At 51.1% G+C, this 17,939-nt stretch overlaps 2 protein-coding genes across 5 annotated transcripts in view; one reads left to right on the top strand and one right to left on the bottom strand.

Moving 5' to 3' along the window:
* Positions 1–929: 929 nt before the first annotated feature.
* Positions 930–12,109, bottom strand: Pitx3 (paired like homeodomain 3). Its single transcript, XM_050146044.1, has 4 exons — positions 11,933–12,109; positions 2,508–2,637; positions 2,158–2,360; positions 930–1,756 (listed from the first exon to the last, which is right to left on the bottom strand). Exons 1-4 carry the CDS (start codon positions 12,107–12,109, stop codon positions 1,169–1,171), a joined length of 1,098 nt encoding a protein of 365 aa, XP_050002001.1. The 3' UTR covers positions 930–1,168.
* A 3,615-nt stretch (positions 12,110–15,724) lies between these two features.
* Positions 15,725–17,939, top strand: part of Gbf1 (golgi brefeldin A resistant guanine nucleotide exchange factor 1) — a 139,920-nt gene continuing 137,705 nt past the window's right edge. For 2 of the 4 annotated variants that reach the window (XM_050148055.1, XM_050148047.1), the window contains exon 1: positions 15,725–15,982. The gene's annotated coding sequence lies outside the window, so the exon portion shown is untranslated. The remainder of the gene's footprint in view (positions 15,983–17,939) is intronic. The other 2 variants (XM_050148070.1, XM_050148064.1) reach the window with 1 other exon arrangement.

Here is a 17,939-nt window from a genome sequence, read left to right as displayed (position 1 = left end):
TTTATATTTAGAAATCTTTCTCTTCTTGCCATATTTTTTTTAAATTAAAGAGATCGACATTATTTTGAGGGTTTGCAGACTTGGAGAGGGAAAGTGGACACTGGTGGGGAAGGCTGCCCAAGTGATCTACAGGTGGGAAGCCTAAGGGTCTCTGAAGGATAGAGGCACACACAAACAAGGAATCCTAGGCCTGGTAGGCGCTTAATAAATGTCTGTTACAGACTAGAATTTTTGTGTGTGTGTTCAGAGTTTATTTAGTGGGTATAGGGAAAGGTATAAGGGTAAAAAGGTTATGGAGTGGAGAGAGACAGACAGAAAAAGAGAAGAAAGAAGAACGGAGGGGAGAGACAGAAGCTGCCTCTTCTTCAGAAGAAGGGGGGAGAAGGGAGGGAAGGGAGGGAGGGAGAGAGAAAAGGAGGGAGGGGAGGCAAGATCAGCTTGCCTCCACCAGACTAGAATTTTATTGCTATTCTGTTAGAGGTCCGAGCCTCTGAAAGGAACAGTGAGAAACAAATGCCAAAATCATAGGCTTCCTAAATTGCAAAATAGATCCCTGAAAGGAAGCATCGGAGATCAAACCTACTAGCTGTCCTCCCTGAGACCACGAGGTGGCGTCGCAGCACCAGCATAGGACGATTCCTGTCAACTAACTGGTCACACCAAGCTTCGTATTCCTTTACTCCAGAAATCCTCGCTTCCCCATCCCGGAGGAAAGGAGTGAGACTGAATGAAGCCTTAGAAGCCTGGAGACTCACTCCGCTCCCGTACATCCAGCTGTTCTTTAGGACAATGGGAAGGATGAAGGGAAGGAGGGCTCAACCGCAAGTCTGAATCATTAGGCCTTTGACAGTCCGCGCACTTTTATTTCATTGATCTTTGAAAACGGGATAGGGGAAGTCTGGAGAAGGCGGGATGGGCCAAGGGTGAATTGGCCCTGGGGGAGCTGGTCCCTGTTCCTGGCCTTAGTCCCAGGGGCGCGGTCTCCGTCTAGGGGCCAGACCACCCTCGGGGCTGTGAGGGGAAAGGCCCTCTTCGGAGTCTGCCGCTTCTCCCCGGGTGCCCACGCACCCCTTTTAGACCCTGGGACGAGAAGCCAGTCTAGGCGATCCCTGTCCGGAGGGCTGTGAATTACTGCCCCGCCCTCGGGGATGATCCACAGACCGGTGGCTCATACGGGCCGTTCCACGGCATACTGGCAGGGGCTGAGGTTGGCGGCAGGAGGCGGCCCGGGCACGGCGGGGTAGCTGAAAGAGGCGTGCTGTTTGGCTTTGAGCCGCAAGCTAGCCAGGCTCGAGTTACACGGGTCCCGATATACGTAGGGGGAGGAGGCGGCTGCCGCAGCGGCGGCTGCTGCCGAGGCGTAAGGGCAGGACACTGCCCCGGAGGACACGGCCGCTGGAGCCAACCCGGGGGGTGCCCCTCCCAGGCCCTGCAAGGCTCCGGGACCTGGTACAGTGCCCGGAGCAGCGGCGGCCGAGGGCACCATGGAGGCGGCGATGGAGCTGGGTGGTGAGAACACAGGCTGCGAGGCCAGAGGCCCCACGTTGACCGAGTTGAAGGCGAACGGGAAGGTCTTGGCGGCGAGCGGCGGGGCGAGCGCCTTGGGCGGCCAGTTGCCATACGAGTAGCCGGGGTACACCTCCTCGTAGGGCGGCACCAGGCCCCCGAGCGGGGCTGCGAAGCCACCTTTGCACAGCTCCGCCTGCTGGCTGCGCTCTCGCTTCCGCCACTTGGCGCGTCTGTTCTTGAACCACACCTGCGGGTATCGGAGAAAGGCTGTCAGGACCCCGGGCGGCTGGGGAGGGGGCCAGCCAGAGTAGGATCGAGCCCGGGCGGGGAAGATCAGAGGTGGATGCAGCCTAGAAGGGAGGTGCACACTGAGCCAGGGGCCCCGAGAAGAGAAGCCAGTGGCCGCAAGGTCTTGCTGGGGAGGGAGGCAGCTTGGGATCAAAGAGAAACAAGACGGAGAAGGTGGGACCGGGGCCGAGCAAGGAATCGCTTTCTAGGGAGTGGCAGGCAAGGCTGCTGGAAGGTGGGGATCCCCGGCGGGAACTGGACCCGACGTGGGACCCGTACCGCAGAGCCACCAGCAACTTTCAGAGCCCCGCGAGAGCGAGATGCTTGCAGGTGTGGGCTGCGGGTCAGGCGAAGCCATACCCGCACGCGGGCCTCGGTGAGGTTGGTCCACACGGCAATCTCTTCGCGGGTGCTCATGTCGGGGTAGCGATTCCTCTGGAAGGTGGCCTCCAGCTCCTGAAGCTGCTGGCTAGTGAAGTGCGTACGCTGCCGCCGCTGCTTCTTCTTCAGCGAGCCGTCCTCGGGGGAGCCCCCCGGCAGTGAGGCCGAGGCCTTCTCCGAGTCTAGGGGGCGGAGAGCAGATTGAGATAGGTCACAGGGAGCAAGGGCCTGTGCCGATTCTCTGGCTTTGGGACCTCAAGGAATTCTCAACACACAGTCATCAAGGCTAAACTGTTTCCTCCTCCACCCCCAGAAGGGGGCGCGCTCACCACTGTGCTCCTGGCCCTTGCAGCCACGTTCCGGGAGCGGAGGGTGTGGAGTGCCTGCATCTGACAGGGACAGGGCAGGGCTCCGAGCCTCTGCCTCGCTGAGCAGCCCGAACTCCATGGAGGGAGGGCTCTAGGGGAAAGAGAAAACACAGATCAAGTTAACAGAGGTAAAAACCAGGGACTTACGGCCACCCTGACGTGGTGGCGCATGCCTGTGATCTTAGTACTCAAGAGGCAGACCCAGGAAGATCGCCCATGAGTTCGAGCCCAGTCTACCCTACATTATGAGTGCCAGGTCAGCCAAGAACACATAGCAAGACCCTGTCTCAAACAAACAAGACAACAACAACTAAACCTTGGGGTTATCACAATCCTAGTAGGATTTCCCCACAACATTGTCGCCTCGTTTCTCATGTGTTGACATAAAGCTGTCTTGAATAGTGTACTCTAGAATAAGCGTGGAGAGACAGCTCGGTGGTTAAAAGCACCACTTGGATTCCCAGCACCCACATGGCTGGTGGCTCACAACCATCTGTAATTCACTACTAGTGGATGCAAAGCCTTCTCCCGGCCTTCCCGGGGACTGGACACCCAGGTGCACAGGCATGCATGCAGGGAAGACACCCACACACTGAAAACACATCTAAAAAACGGAAGAGTTGAGAAAGAGAAACCAAGTGAGAAAAAGGTGTACACGGAGAGGTTTTATGCACACATGAGGACCACAGATACACTAACTGGTAGACACAGGCCTAGTACCACAGCCGTTCCATTTTGTTTGCTTGAGGCAGGGTCTCATGAAGCTCATGGCTTTAATCTGTGATCGTCCTGCCTCTACTTTCAAATGCTGGAATTACAGGCCTGTGTTACCATGCCTTATTAAGTTTCAGTTTTATTTATTTGTTTTTTTGGGGGGAGGGTTGAGACAGGGTTTCTCTGTGTAGCCCTGACTGTCCTGAAACTCTCTCTGTAGATCAGGCTGCCCTTGAACTCATAGAGATCTGCCTGCCTCTACCACCCTAGTGCTGGGATTAAAGGCATGCAATACCACCACCGCCTGGCTTTAAAGACTTTTTCTTTTTTTTTTCAGTTTTATTTTTTAAAATATAATGTTTGTTTAGAGTCAGATGTGGTAACAATTCCAGTACCCAGAAGGTAGAAGGTCTTGGACTTTAAGACCAACCTTGGCTACATGAAACCCTGTCTCAAAAAACAAGGGGTGATTCTTCTGTAAAGTGCTTGTCACACAAACATGAGGACTTGGGTTTGATTTTTTTAGCACGAACATAACACCACTCTTTAACCCCATGCCTGGGGATAGAAACAGGAGGAACCAGCAGATTACTGGCCAGCTCTAAGTTCAATGAGAGACTTGACAAGATGCAGAATGATTGGAGAAGACACAGATGCTGATCTCTGCCTCCACATATATGTGCGTGCATACCTTCATACACATGAACATGTACACAAGGAATACTTGTTTAGATTTCCTGTAGAGTATCTCTAATCAAAAGCTCTGGAACTGCAGGCTGGGGAAGTGGCTCGCTAATGAAGAGCAGTGGTTGCTTTTCCAAAGGTCCTGAGTTCAATTCCCAGCATCCACATGGTAATCCACAACCGTAGCTATGACTGTAGTCCCATGGGATCTGATGCCCTCTTCTGGCATGCATGCAGATAAAATACCCATATACATAAACAAAATAAAATAATTAAAAAAATAAACCTGAAACTGGAAATGTAACCCCAAGCATGGAATTCAGAGAATCCTAGGTTTCAGACACCGACACCAAGATTAGGGATGATCAACCCAGCTCAACCATTTCATAGGTGGACCCAAAGAACCAAAGTAACTCAACTAAGTCACTGAGCTTATTTGCACGGTTAGGACCTGAACTAGATCTGTGGGCTCCTAAAAGGCTTTTTTTTTTTTTTTTTCAAATTGTGTCCTTGGAGCCTGCTGCAGACGCCCCATCAGAGGTTTCACTAGAACGCCAGCTTGGGTCTCCTTAGGTCTGCTTCAGCACTAGGGCCACCCTACTTGTTTGGGTTATTATACTTTCTGAAAGGATTTTGTTTGAATAAAGGTTCCATGTCAAAATCAAGTTTGAAAACCACGAGGGGGGGTTGTTGGGAGAGATGGCTCGGTGGCTTCAAGCACCTGTTCTTACTGAGGATCTGGGTTTGATTCCCAGCATCCACAGGGCAGCTCACAACCATCTGTAACTCCAGCTCCAGGATATTCAGTACCCTTGTCTTGTCTCCACATGGGCAAAACAGTCTTGCAAAGTAAAAATAAATAAACAAATGAATACAAATTACAAAAGAAAAGAAAACCACAGGCACTTAGGACCCTCCTGTTCCTTTGCTTGTCCAAAACATCTTGCTTCCTACTATTCCTACTAGTTATCCCTCCGTCTTATGCCTGGCAGTATGGATGTATTCCTTTAGACATATCCCCAACACACACACACACACACACACACACACACACACACACACACACTCAAACCTCCGAGCCTGATCTTGTCAAGGAGCCTGCCTAGGTCCCTCTGGAGGGTTTCCCTGCAGGGTCCTCCTTCTGGTGGGCTCTCCCAAGACCTCTCATGGGAAGAAAGGGAAGGGACAGTACTGGCACCGATGATTCCAGGAGCCTCTTGGGCAGGATATAGAAACTAGAAAAGGACAGAGCTAGGTGTGTGCGTGGGGGTGTGTATATGTCTCTCTCTCTCTCCAACACCTTCTCCCCATCTTCAGGGACACAGCACAGGCTACACGGGGAGGCATTAATGTGCTGGATTAGCCCACATCGAGATGAACTTCATTTGGCAGATCTGAATTATTAAGAGCCTTTCTCAAGGGTGTGCAGATGGACAATGGCCTGTGTTTGTACATGGTAATGCCCCCTTCAGCCAGCTCTGAGAGCACAGCTGTGCCCCACCCCAAGCCAGGTTGACAGTAGGGCAGAGGTCAAGGCAGAGGTTAAAAACAGTCCTCCCTCTTCTGCTGGCATAAGGGTTGTGATCTTGGACTTTTTGCTGGGGTTAGAGGGGCGAGCAAGACCAGAGGGAACCCAGCAAGGAAGGGAGAAGTCACCCAAGTGTGCAAGTGTGCTCGGTTTTTCTCGCTTTCCAGGTCTCAGGGCAGGAGCTTGGAATTGGAGAATTCAGACCCGACAGGCCACTCCCCACTGGAATGGAGGTGGCCTTGCAGGGACCTGTGACAGTTTGACTAGCACTTCTTCACAAATTTCTGGGGGGCACTTAGAGCTGGAAATTGAGGTGCAGCTTCAGCCTGCCCTTCCTTTAGATTCAAGATGACCTTGAAATTCAAACCGCGCTGCTGACTTTTCCAGGAGCCACCGAAGCAACACAGAACCGGGCGAAAGGGACAGTGAGGTTTGCTTGTGGGAAAAGCTATGTCCCTCTGTTGCCATTCATCCGTCCAGTCTGTTTTGGCAGCAGACTCCTAGTTTTCCAAGCTCCCCTTCCCCTGGCATTCCATACCTGGGTCTTGATTTCATCCTCTATTTCAGTAGAAGGAGGCCAGGGGAAGAGGATAGCAGCCGGAGCAAAAGACAGGGCCTAAGTTCAAGCTGTGTGTTCTCAGAGACAGGCAGACACATGTGCAGACCAACACGGCCCTGACTTAGACACAATGAGCACTTGGACTTGAAGCTAGAGGCACAAGAACACGCACTCTCGCACACATGCTCTCCGACATTCAGGCAGACAGACACACACCGGCACACAGTCTCCTCTCTCTCTGACAGGGACAGCTGCCTGGGTTGTTTTGGAGCTAGCCATTCCCCTCCCCCTCTCCCTTCCCCTCCCTGGCCCCTCTGAACCTCGGTTCTCTCAGTCCCTGGAGTTCAGAACTCTGTGTGGGGGAGGAGGAAGCCAAGGGGACCAGGGAATAATATTCTTCATGTAGTGGCTATTGGAGAGAGGCGGCTCGGCTGAGTAAGAAGACACGAGAAAGCTGGTGCCAGGGAATCAGGCAGGGAGGTAATCTGTTATGGGCCAAAGAAATTAGGTTTGGAGTTAAAAGATCTAGGTTCGTGTCCGGGTAACCCCAAACTTACTCTGTATCCTTGGCAAGATGTTTCATCATCTCTAAAAGGGAGATCGTAATCCCCTTTCTACCTTTGTTCATTTTTTTTATCTTTCCCCTTCAGATGGGGTATCCTATATAGCACAGGTTGTCCTCAAATTTGTGATCTTCCTAGTAGGATTACAGGTATGTGCCCGTGATCTGCCTTCATTATTATATTTTCTATCTGTCTGTGTGTCTGTCTGTCTATCATCTATCAGCCCAAGATGGCCTTGGGCTCACTTATAGCTGAGGATGACCTTGAATTTCTGTTCCTGCTGGCTGTTTCTAGCTCCTAAGTACTGGGGTTAAAGGCACGTGCCACCACCATACCTAGTTGATGTGGTGCTGGGAATCGAACCCAGGGCTTCATTCATTTTAGGCAAGCACTCTACCAACTGACCCACGTCTCTAGCTCCAAAGTATAGCCTGGGCTGCCTCCTGCCTCATGATCCTCCTGTTTTACCCTCGTTAGCATTTGCCTACTGACAAGCACCACCACAATTGGCCAGTATTGTTATAGGGTTCAAATAACATATAGCTTATATAAAAATAAAATTCAGAATATTTTTCTAGTTCCTTCTAGGAGTTGAGCACTAAAACCTCACCCTTGCTTGGGTGGTTCACCTGCCCAGGCTGTGTCTGGAGGAGAAAGTCATCTTGTGAAGACTGGTGAGATACTGCACTTCAGTGAGGGCCGCGGCGCTCAGTCCTGAACTTAGAGCACAGGGAATAAAGAAGCAGCAAAAATGGGCCAAGGAGTGCAAGCAGGGAGCCACCGGCATCAGGGGCTGCTGAAGAAGGAATGAAGCTGTCTGACTCTTGACTGAGTTCATAACTACAGTGAGGGGCTGTCCCTGACACTGCAGACAGAAGGAGCGCGCACAAAAGCCGGGCTTTGAAGAGATGAGAGGGAGGGCACAGAACTCAGGCAGGCAGCCTCATGTCCGGGTGGGCCGGTCAGGCAGAGACTGGGGGCGCCAAGTTGTTATCTGAGTTGGAGACAGGCTGACTGAGGATTAAGCTCCCCCAAACTGCTACAGGTCAGGAAGCTGAGGAGTTGGGCCAGGGGCCAGTGGAGAGGGAGGGAAATGCAGCCCTGTGGAAGCTGCCTGGCTGGTTGATGCTGGCAGGGTCAAACATAGCCAAAAGATAATTGGTGATGAATCTATCTCCCAGAGGGTTTGCATGTCCTCGCCTACTCGTTTTGACACCCTTTGCTGGAGATGCAAGGACCAGGCTTCACTGGCATCATGGAGGCTAGCTCAGGCCTAGGGAAAACGGAAGTGCAGGTATGTTTTGATTCCAAAGTACAATAAGTCTGTAACGGACCAGCAACAACAAAATATGCAGAAGACATTAAGGCAAGGACCAGATCATAGGCCACTGTGGTTCCCAAGGGACACATCGGAAGAAGGCAACTGTCATGGAACCAACTTGCAGTCCAAAAGCGAGAGGAGTAGATGAAGACCACTGGGAGAACCCAAGATAAGTTGAAATAGCAATACCTGAAACAGGAGCAACAGCATGGACAGAATGGGAAAAAATCCTCAGCTTGCAGGGAGTGGATGAGAAGGGGCAGAAGTAGCCCTGGGGTTGTGGCCTATGGCTCTGCTAAGCAAATAGTAAACTGGGAACAGGGGAAAACCAAGGTCCCTAAACTAGACAGTGCCATCCCTTAAGCCTAGGGCTGAAGCGAATCCCTGGCATACCTATAGCCTTCCATTCAGTTGGGGTGTCCAACTCTGGTCTGTTGAACTGCAGTGTGCCAAAGGGAACGGATGCCTCTTAGTTTCCTCATAGCTTCAGGACAAAACGCAGCACCTCAGGTGGAGACAGGGGTGACTTGATGGACCCAAGTCACCAAGTTTCTGAGTGTTCCTTCTTTGGTCAAGCATTATATGTGTGCTAAGTAAGAGGGGTCCCCAAGAACTGTAGCCCACAGGCTTTAACTTGCTTACTTACAGTCTAGGGAGCACACAGAACATATGAGATGTGGGAACCCGTAAGAAGAGGTATCAAGTGTTGGGGCTCAGAGGATATAGGTACTTGACTGATAGAGTGGTTGTGGGGAAAGAGAAGGGGCAGGGCCTTCTAAAGAACCCAGAACCAACCATTGGGAGTGATTAAAGTTCTACACTGACCCTCGTTTGATCAAAGGCTTAATGTGGGACATGAAGGACTAGCAGCAAAAAGGGCTTAGATCGAGGGGGCCCGTGATGAGAGACAAGTGCTGGTTCAAATTTGATAAAGTCAAGGCTAGAGTGTTCCTGGCTTTTCTGAGGGAAAAAAAAAATCCCAAATTCAGGGTGTGGTCACATATGTGATCCCAGCACTGAAAAGACTGAGGCAGGAAGAGCAAGAGCTCAAACCCAGCGTGGGCTTTATAAGGAAACCATACAGGAAAATAGAGACAGGATGCGGTAGCAACTAATAGGAAATTTCTCTGAGATCTCTAGCTTGATTTTATTAATTCTCCTGCGCTCAGGATTGAGTCAGGTCCCTTGTATATGCTAAGTGAAGACCCTACCACCACTAAGCTACCTGAGGCATATCCCGGGCCCCTCTAGCTGAAATTTAAGACTTTAAATTGACTTCGCACCCTATTTCATAAAGCATATGTGTATTTACAACCCCAGTCTTAAGGTAACATCCATCACACAGGGAAGGTAGGCCACAGGCTGCCTATCACTCTCTACTCCTGTATGGCCTTCCCAGCTCTCCCAGGAAGCGCTGCTGCAAGCTGTGGGACTAGTTTTGCCAGTAGCCAGTGACATACAAAAGCAGCATCTCTGTGCCTTTATTTGCGGTGGTAACTAGAATGGATTGGCTTTACAAGGTTTACAAGGAAGGTTGCCACCATGCCTGGCAGCACTAGGGAGGCTGAGGCGGGAAGTTTCCAGTTCAAAGCCAGCCTGGACTACATAAAGGAGACTCTGTTACAAACAAACAAAAAAATTAAAGATTGTCTTAAGGAAGGAAGACAGGGAAGAGAGGTGGATTGGACTGTCACTCTTATAGGTCATTGCACACCCTGAAGGTCCTCTAAAGCTCAGGACCTAATAGATCCCTTTGGCTCGTTGTCATCTCCCTCTCCCATACTGAAGCAAATGTTAGTTTAAATGAATGGGGAAGAAAAGATCTGACTGTTCCCACCCCTCCGTCACTAGCTCTGCTTCAGTCTTCCACCCTGCCCTCCCTTCCTGGACTTGGATCCTCAGCTCTCATTGACATTCTTGAGCAGCAGACAGGCAGAGTTCAGGTCAGGCTATTTGGTAGAGAGGTTAAGACATATGGGGAGCTCCTCACGTACCCAGAGAGGGACAGGATGTTGACTGACACAGGAACTCCAGGGAAGATGTTCCAACTGTCCTTAAGAACCTGGCTGTGGCTGAATCAAGAACACGATGGGGCTACTCCAAGGCAGAAGACCCCACCTCCTAAAGAAAGGTTCTGTGGCCATGGGGAGTGCAGTTTGGGCAGAATAACAGCAGGAAGGTTTCTTGTGGTGTGTCTCCATTTACAAGGAGCTTTCCTTCTGTACACAACTGATATGTTTCATATAGGTCTCACAGGCCCTGAGTGGCAGGACTGTCCATCTCTGCTCATCTCCAAGGAGGCAGGGAACTGTGTCCTAGGATGCACAGAACCAAGAGGTTTGAGCGGAGTTCTGCTTTTCCTTGTCTTGCCCTCCACACTGCAACCATGAGGGACTGAAGCCCTGATAGATTCCCTTTCTACTTCTCTGAAGATGAACCCTGGAAGTTAGCGGTCCACTGTGTCAGAGCACATTCTCCTATTTATCCTAAGCCGCAGTTCTCTAGTTCTAAGAGCCCCCACCCCCAACATCTCCAGTTTCGGGATTCAGCAGGCAAGTCCTCCGCTCACTTAGGTCTTTCATTGTGTTGTACATTTTCTTCTTGTTTCCCAGCAAGCCCTCCCTCTTCTCCATTTTGCCATCCATTCTCTCTCTCTCTCTCTCTCTCTCTCTCTCTCTCTCTCTCTCTCTCTCTCTCTCTCTTTCTCTTTCTCTCTCTCTCTCACCCCTCTCACCCAGGACTTTGGGTATGCTATGCAAACACTCTCCCACTAAGCTACACTCCTGGCTCTGGTCTCTGACTTCCCTATGGCCATAGCATCCTCCCCGAGAGCTTCTGGGTCAAGCACTCAGCTACAGCGAGAGGAAGAAAGTTCTGTTTTGTTTTGTATCATCTTTGCTATGATGCTATCTTTTTTTTTTTCTTTTTCAGTCTTTTTGGTGAAAGCCAAACTTTGGGTTCTCAAAGAGCCAGCTGTAATGCCTTCATTATTTCTTCCCTGATAACGAGTCCTTCATTTCCTGCATAGTTTCAGTGATTCCCCCCCCCAAAGCAATGGGAACACAAGCCCCTAAGATGTATACGAACTGTGATGGGAATAGTTGGGGTGTGAGTCTATGTTTATCAAGGAGGGCAAGGGACAAACAAAAGATGAGGAGCAAGGTCTCAGCCAGAACCTTAGGACTGAAGAGTGGAGGCAGGAGTGTGAGAAATAAGAATTATATTTTCCTTCGGGTGGAGGAGGAGAAAAGTGGACTTTTTAAGATTACTCATTGTTAAACAATTTTTTTGTACCCCAGATGAGTTGTCCTGTTCAAGTGTGTAGATTTGGAGTTCCCTTCTGCTTAACTGGGCTCTAGTTAGAGTTGGAGGTCAGGGAGGGAGGGTGGCCATTATACTGGTCCAAAGAAGTCAGAGCTCCCTCTCAGTCAGAAAGAAGCAAACAGGGCAATTGAGACATCTTTCTTGGGCAGATTAAGAGGATGGTGCAGGCATCATGTGGACCACAGAGTGGATTTCATCTGCCTCCTTTTCCCTTTCCCCTCTCTCAGGAAGGCAGGATTTACTTTACGAAAGGGCTATGATCTCTTTGTCTGGTGGGTTCTTGTCGCTCAGGAACCGTGAGTGGGCCAACAACCAGACTAGGAGTGTGAGGGCATCTAGTCAGCGGTACTGGAATTTAGGGTTAGAAGGGGTGGGGGAGGCATAATAGTCGACTCCGAGTTTGTGAGGGAACTGAGACTCTCAGGGGCTTGCGGGTGGAAGGATGTTCACTGACCCGCTGCTGATGTACCTATAGCTTATTCTTTGTTTTGTTGGTCTTGATTCTTTCCTCACATTTGGATTGTGGAAGTCCTGATCTGTTTGAGCTAGAGTGGGGTTGTTTCGCAGAGGTACCCTGTTCTAAGGCCAGGCTGTGTCGTTTCATTCCCCTGCTCCCTCTGGTTCAACAGGCAGAAGGGTCAGAATGAATTAAGTTTGCAAACTGGAAGTTGGAAATTCAGGGGACACCCCCACCCCCGAGAAGACCCCATTGCACAAACCGCAGCTGGGCAGGTGCTGCCGGATAGATGGACATGCCAGCCGGCCAGGGACATTCTGTCCACCACTATTGGACACATCGTCTCTTCGGGAGAGACCCACTTTGCCACCCCAAACATTCTGTCCGCTCAAAACCCCACGAGTCGCTGACATTCTGTCTGATTCTGAGGCGGCTCTGGATCTGGACCCTTCCAGATCTCGACGCCCTACGACAGGTCCGTCACTTTTGTCGCGTTGAGCTGGCAGCCTCGGCCCTGTAGCCAGCGGCCATCTGACCCAGTAGCTACTCTCGCAATACGGCTCCTATTCCAACTGCGGAGCAGCTGGGAAGAAAAGCAGGAGCTACTATAAGCACCCCTACTTCCAGCCGCTGCAGTCTGTCTAAGCCTGGGCTAAGGGGCGCTGGGCGCTGCCTGTTGCCCTTACGCTGGACGATCGTAGCGTTCTGCTACCCCTATTACCTTCTGGTCACTTGCCCTCTTCCCCTAGATACCAGGGTGCTTTCTGGCAAAGGTTTCCAGACTCCCTGCTCTGTGATCCAAGCAGTTCTTCGGCTTCTCTCCGGGTCCCCTTAATCATCCCGGTCCCCCAGGTCCTTACCCGGAGTTTCCCTTCAGCCATGTACCAGCCCGGGGGCTGCTGTACGCCTTTCCAGTATTGACCGGTTCCCCAAACACCAGAGTTCAGCCGCCCCAGGTTCCCTTTTAGGAGTCCCAGAGCCAGTCTTGACCCTCCGGTCCCCTGAGCTCCTGTTCCCCGCATGGCTGAGCACTCACAGTGCGTCCCGCAGCAGGCAGACTCCCGGTGGTGGTGGTGGTGGTGGTGGTGGCGGCGGCGGCGTTCTGGAGCGCAGGCAGGGGCCAGGGGCCAGGCACCCTGCCGGGTGGGGGCCGCCCCCCTGCTCTGGGGCGGCCGCTCTGCTGGGCGCTCCCAGGCTAGCAGAGGAGAGAGTGAGCCTCACAGAGTAGTGCCACCCCCCGCCGGCGCCCATTCACTTTAAGGCAGCCCAGGGCGCCCCCAGCCCGCCGCCGCTAGCTGCGCGCCCTAGGCCCCGCCCCTTTCCAGCTGCAACGCCCAGACTCCTCCCTTTCCAGCTGTGAACCTTCAGGCCCCGCCTTAGTGGGGAGGGGTCCTGCCGGCGCGCAGCCAAGAACCCCGCCCTCTGACCAATCAAAAGCGTCCGCCAGCAACAGAGTAACGCCCCTTCCCCACGTGGCCGGGACCGCGCTCCAGCAGGGACGCTCCGGGTCGGCTTAGCCAGGGAAAGTACAGTGGTCGGCGTTGCGGCCCGAGTCCAGCCAAGTTGGTGGCGAATTGAGGGCTTGGGCTCTACTCGGCGCGACGTGAAGCAGTGCCTGGGGAGAGGGCTGAAGGAGGGCCGGGTGAAACGGCGAACCCGGCCGCCGAGTCTCAGCGCTCACACTTTGCTGTCGCTTGTTTCGCCGATTTTCTCCACTTGTCGCTGTCTGTCTTTCCACTCTTTGTCTCTGTTCCAGTCCTCTACATCTCTCCTTCTGACCGCCGCTTTGCTCCCTACTCTGCCACTTTGGAAGGGTAATTTCTCTTTTCAAGACCATCCCACCCCCTTTCCCATCACATCTTTTCCTTCCCAGCTATCTCCAATTTTTTCCTCCCCTAACGAGGATAACTTGGAGAAAGGGGTTGGAACGAGAAAAATCAAAGTGGTGTACAGCACTTTCCCTCACTCAATGACCTTGGACAAGTAACAACGATGCCAACTCCCACCCTGGCCAAAATAAAAGGAAGCTTCCAGTGGCTCTCTGGCCTTAGGCTGGGTGCTCTTCAAAGTGAGCGCTTGGCCTCTCACTCTGCACTATCAGTTTGCCTGGGCTGCTCTTCCAGCTTCAGCGATCCTCCTCCCCATCAGTCCCTTGGAGAAGGGGTAGCCTTCGCGCTTTTTGCTTAGGTATTTGCAAGGGACAAGGCAGATGTTCAAGGAATATGATAGGCTGGGTTATTTGGTGCCCCTGAGATCCTAAGCCCTGTACACAATATACTCCTTTTTAGAGCATACGTACCGATTCTTAAAACAAGCCAGTTACCTTTATTGCACTCAGGAGAAAGGACAAGGTTTTTAGGGTGGAATTCTAGACCTTCGGGACCAGAACTCCCCTATCTCCCTGTTGATAGGGTCTTGCCTCTGTAGCTCTGTGATTTTCACTGGCCCTAAACTTTTAACTGTTATCCTATCTCTGCCTGTACTGAATGCAGTGTTTGCAGGTGTGCGACATGACACTGAGCTCTTAGTCGTCAGTTTCCTTTGTACTGAACACTTTTCGTCTTTCCTGGCAATAACCAATCATATCGCTGATATTGACTTTTTGACTTTTTTTTTTTTTTTTGAGACAGGGTTTCTTTGTAGCTTTGGAGCCTGTCCTGGAAGTAGCTCTTGTAGACCAGGCTGGCCTCAGATTCACAGAGATCCACCAGCTTCTGCCTCCCGAGTACTGGGATTAAAGGCGTGTGCCATCAGCAGCCACCATAATGACTTCTGAGTTCCACTTAGGTCCTGTTTTATCTGAGAAGCCATCCCCGAACTGCCAGGTAAGTCAGATGTATTACCTCTTGCTCCCATGCCCCCATGTTTGCTCTCGTTCATCTTCGATATTGAAAGGATCAGCTGATCCATTGTCTTCTATAAAATAAAATTTAGTAAAGCAAGAAGCATTTCTTCTTTATTATTCTATTTGTGAGCATATTTAAACTCAATAAGTTTTAACTGTTAAATGATATGTAATACTTATAAAAGATGGAAGGATTGTCATATCTCTGTCTACCTACCTGTCTGCCTGTCTGCTGTCTATCCATCCATTTATCTTATCTATCTATCTATCTATCTATCTATCTATCTATCTATCTATCTATCATCTATCCCTCCATCCACCCATCCACCCACCCTTCTATATCTATTGTATCTCCATCTTTAATGCACAAGCACATCCTTTTAAGATGTCTAACATCTGGAGGTGCGTGTCGGTAGTGATGAACGAGTAGGGAATTTTAGTTCCCTTACAGGGTTTTCCAATGGTCTTTCCAACATGAGACAGGCCCAAAAGATCAAGCCCTCATTTTCATGAAGAGAAAAATGGGTCAGAGGTGCCATAGAATGAGGAGCTTTGGTGATGTTTCAATTAGCTATCCAAGATTCTCGCTACCATTTTTCTCTATTTCTGGACGGTAGGAATGGAGTTTAAAACACAAAATCAGAGTTGGAATGAGACAGGCGCACACACCTGCGATAAGTCAAAATGGGAAACAGAGACAGGACGGCATGGAAAGATTGCATGGATTGGATTTAGGAAGGAGGATCCCCAGACTTCCCGGAAAGGAAGGGATCCCTAAATATCAACGCCCAGTTAACTTTGACAGTAGTTCGGAGAGTAGGGTCGCCCGCTCACGCTCTCAGAACGGACCCCGCCCCCTTTCCAGCAAATCACATCCTTCCTCCCGGGGCAGCCCAGAAGCCAATGCTAAACAGCGCGCTGCAACCGAACACTACCTAACCCCACCCCTCTAACCGCCCAACACGATTTCTCAGTTTTTATTGGCTTCTATAACCGTCAGTCAGAGAATCCTCGTATCCGTTGGCTGTCCCCGACCTACTCTCCGTTCCCTTGTAATCTGGGCTGGTCTCCCGGAGCTAATTCCTTTCCTTGGATTGGGTAGCTGGAGTGCCACTTCCCAGGGTGCCACATTCTGATTGGCCGAGCGCGGCCGGACTCGTTCAGTTACCAGGCAGCGGGCTAGACTGAGGCTAGTTACCACGTCAGTGAGCTGACAGGGAAGGTAGCCGGCTCCGCCGACCGTTCCGGCCCAGTTTTCCCGGCCAGCTGTGAGCTCCCACCCTGAAGTTAGCATCGACTTCCAGAAAACAGGCTCCGTCCCGTGTCTCGGTCGCCGCTAGCGCCGGGAAAGCGGCTGGGAGACGCCTCCGGGGCCAGGCTGGACATGAGCCGCGGCTGCCGGTACTGGGACTAGGCCCCGCCATTTTGGATCCGCTGACAGGTCAGCGAAGTCTCTTCTTAGAGTTCCAGCGTCGCTTAGGCCGCCTGACGTTGCCATAAGGAAGGAGGAGGAAGGGTCCTTCGGTTGGGCGGAGCGGGCTGGGGTAGGGCTTAGGGGGAGGAAATTAACCCCAAAGATTGATGTGGGAGAGAGTTGGGAGGTGTGCAGGGGCCAAAGGTCAGGCCCTTGGCCCCGAGGGGTGTTTCCTGCTCTAAGTGACTCTGGGGATGCCAGAGTCATTTCTGGGTTGCTAGGCCTTCAACTCTTCTTCTTCAGGGCTTCCTGCACTCTATAAAGAATGCAGTCCTCAAAAACTGAGAGCAAAGCTAAGGATGGGTTTTTCAAGGTTTAGACAAGGAATCTTCCCAGGTCCTGTGAGCTGTCACTTTTGGTGATTCCGTCCTGATACAGCTGAAGTGCTTCATGAAGGTGCAGGCCGGATTAGGCAGTTAGAAGGTGTAAAGGATGGAGACCAGCAACCTAGGGAACTGCCTGTAAGTTAAGATTTTCCTTCTACAGGACAGCGCAGCAGCTGTCACCGTGGGTCTGTATGTAAACACTTTTCCCCCCTCTTTGAGACAGGGTCTCTGGCTGTCCCGTAGCTTTCTAGACCAGGCTGGCCTTGAACTCACAAAGATCCACCTGCGTCTGCCTCCCAGGTGCTGGGATTAAAGGCACGCGCCACCACCACCAACTGTCAACACTTCTCTTCTGGTGTGTGTTTTGAGTAGGCATTTTCCCACTGTGACTTCTTTCCATTTACCCTAAGGACATGAGATTTAGTCACAAGGAAGCCACTCTTTTGTGACACATTTGGTTGGGAGCTAAGGGGGATTTGAATACGGATTAAGTTGGGTACTGGCCGTCTGCTTACTTTTAATAGGTGGGAAAGCTCGAAGAGGACCGGAGATGTAGGCCAGCTGCTTGAGGGCTTGAAGTCTTGAGTTCGGTCCCTGGCACTTCATAACCTTGGGCACCTGGGCACACCTGTAATTCCAGTACTTGTGAAGTAGAAACAAAGGGTCAGGCATTCAAGGTCATCCTCTGTGACTCTTGAGTTAATGGCCAGCCTGGACTAAATGAGACACTGTCTCAAACAAACAGACAAGTTGTGAAACACGATCTATTTGTGGTAGAGTCAAGGAAGCAGAGTGGATGATGGGGCTCAACCCCAAAGACATAAACATAAAGTGTCGTTTATGGCCCAGTAATGACCTTTGACATTGGTATGTTATAAAGCAGTGGCAGTTCATCAAAGGCAAAGAGACTTTAGAGAGGAGAGGCCGTGGAGTATTTTTTTAGCGCAGTAACTCAAGAATACCAGGCACTAACGTAGGCCATGTGGAGGATATACGTGGAAAAATCTGCCATGGTCTTACAGTGATGGGGATGGAATCATTGGCAGCAGACTGCCACCGAGTCATAGCCACAGCTTGCTTTGTTTATTTTTGAGACGTGGTCCCTCCAAGTTGTTCTGGCTGGCCTGGACCGTTGCTCTGTAGCCCTTGATCTCTCCTGAGCTGCTGGATTTACAGGCCTGCACCACTAGGTCTGACTCTACACTTCTGAAAAGTAGTGACTTATGCTAGGTGTAGTGACAGACAGTCTCAGTACTTTCCGGGTTGAGGAAGAGCATTTTGAGTTTAAGACTAGCCTGGCCTACAAAGTGAGATTCTGTTTCAAAACAAAACAAAATAAAACAATCTTCCTAATTCCTTTCAGCAGATATTGGACCCCACAAAATATCATGCATCCCTAGGATTAGTTGAGTATGTGGTTAGGCTTTGTGTCTTGGCCTGGCCCTGGCAGTCAGTCCTTTTGCATGGTGAGTGGAAACAAGGTGGAGGACTGGGGATTGGAAGGCAGGTTATCTAGGATGATACAATCCTTGAACCAAGTTTCTCTTCATTCTCTTTGCCCTCCTAAAAATGGGTGTGTTAGAGAGTGTGTATACATG

This window comes from Alexandromys fortis, unplaced genomic scaffold (genome assembly GCF_014885135.2).
Source record: "Alexandromys fortis isolate MF-2015 unplaced genomic scaffold, M_Fortis_MF-2015_v1.1 scaffold_16, whole genome shotgun sequence".
Classification (NCBI taxonomy): Eukaryota; Metazoa; Chordata; class Mammalia; order Rodentia; family Cricetidae; genus Alexandromys; species Alexandromys fortis.
Note: the sequence above shows the minus strand (reverse complement) of the source record. Positions and strands in the feature narration are given on the sequence as shown.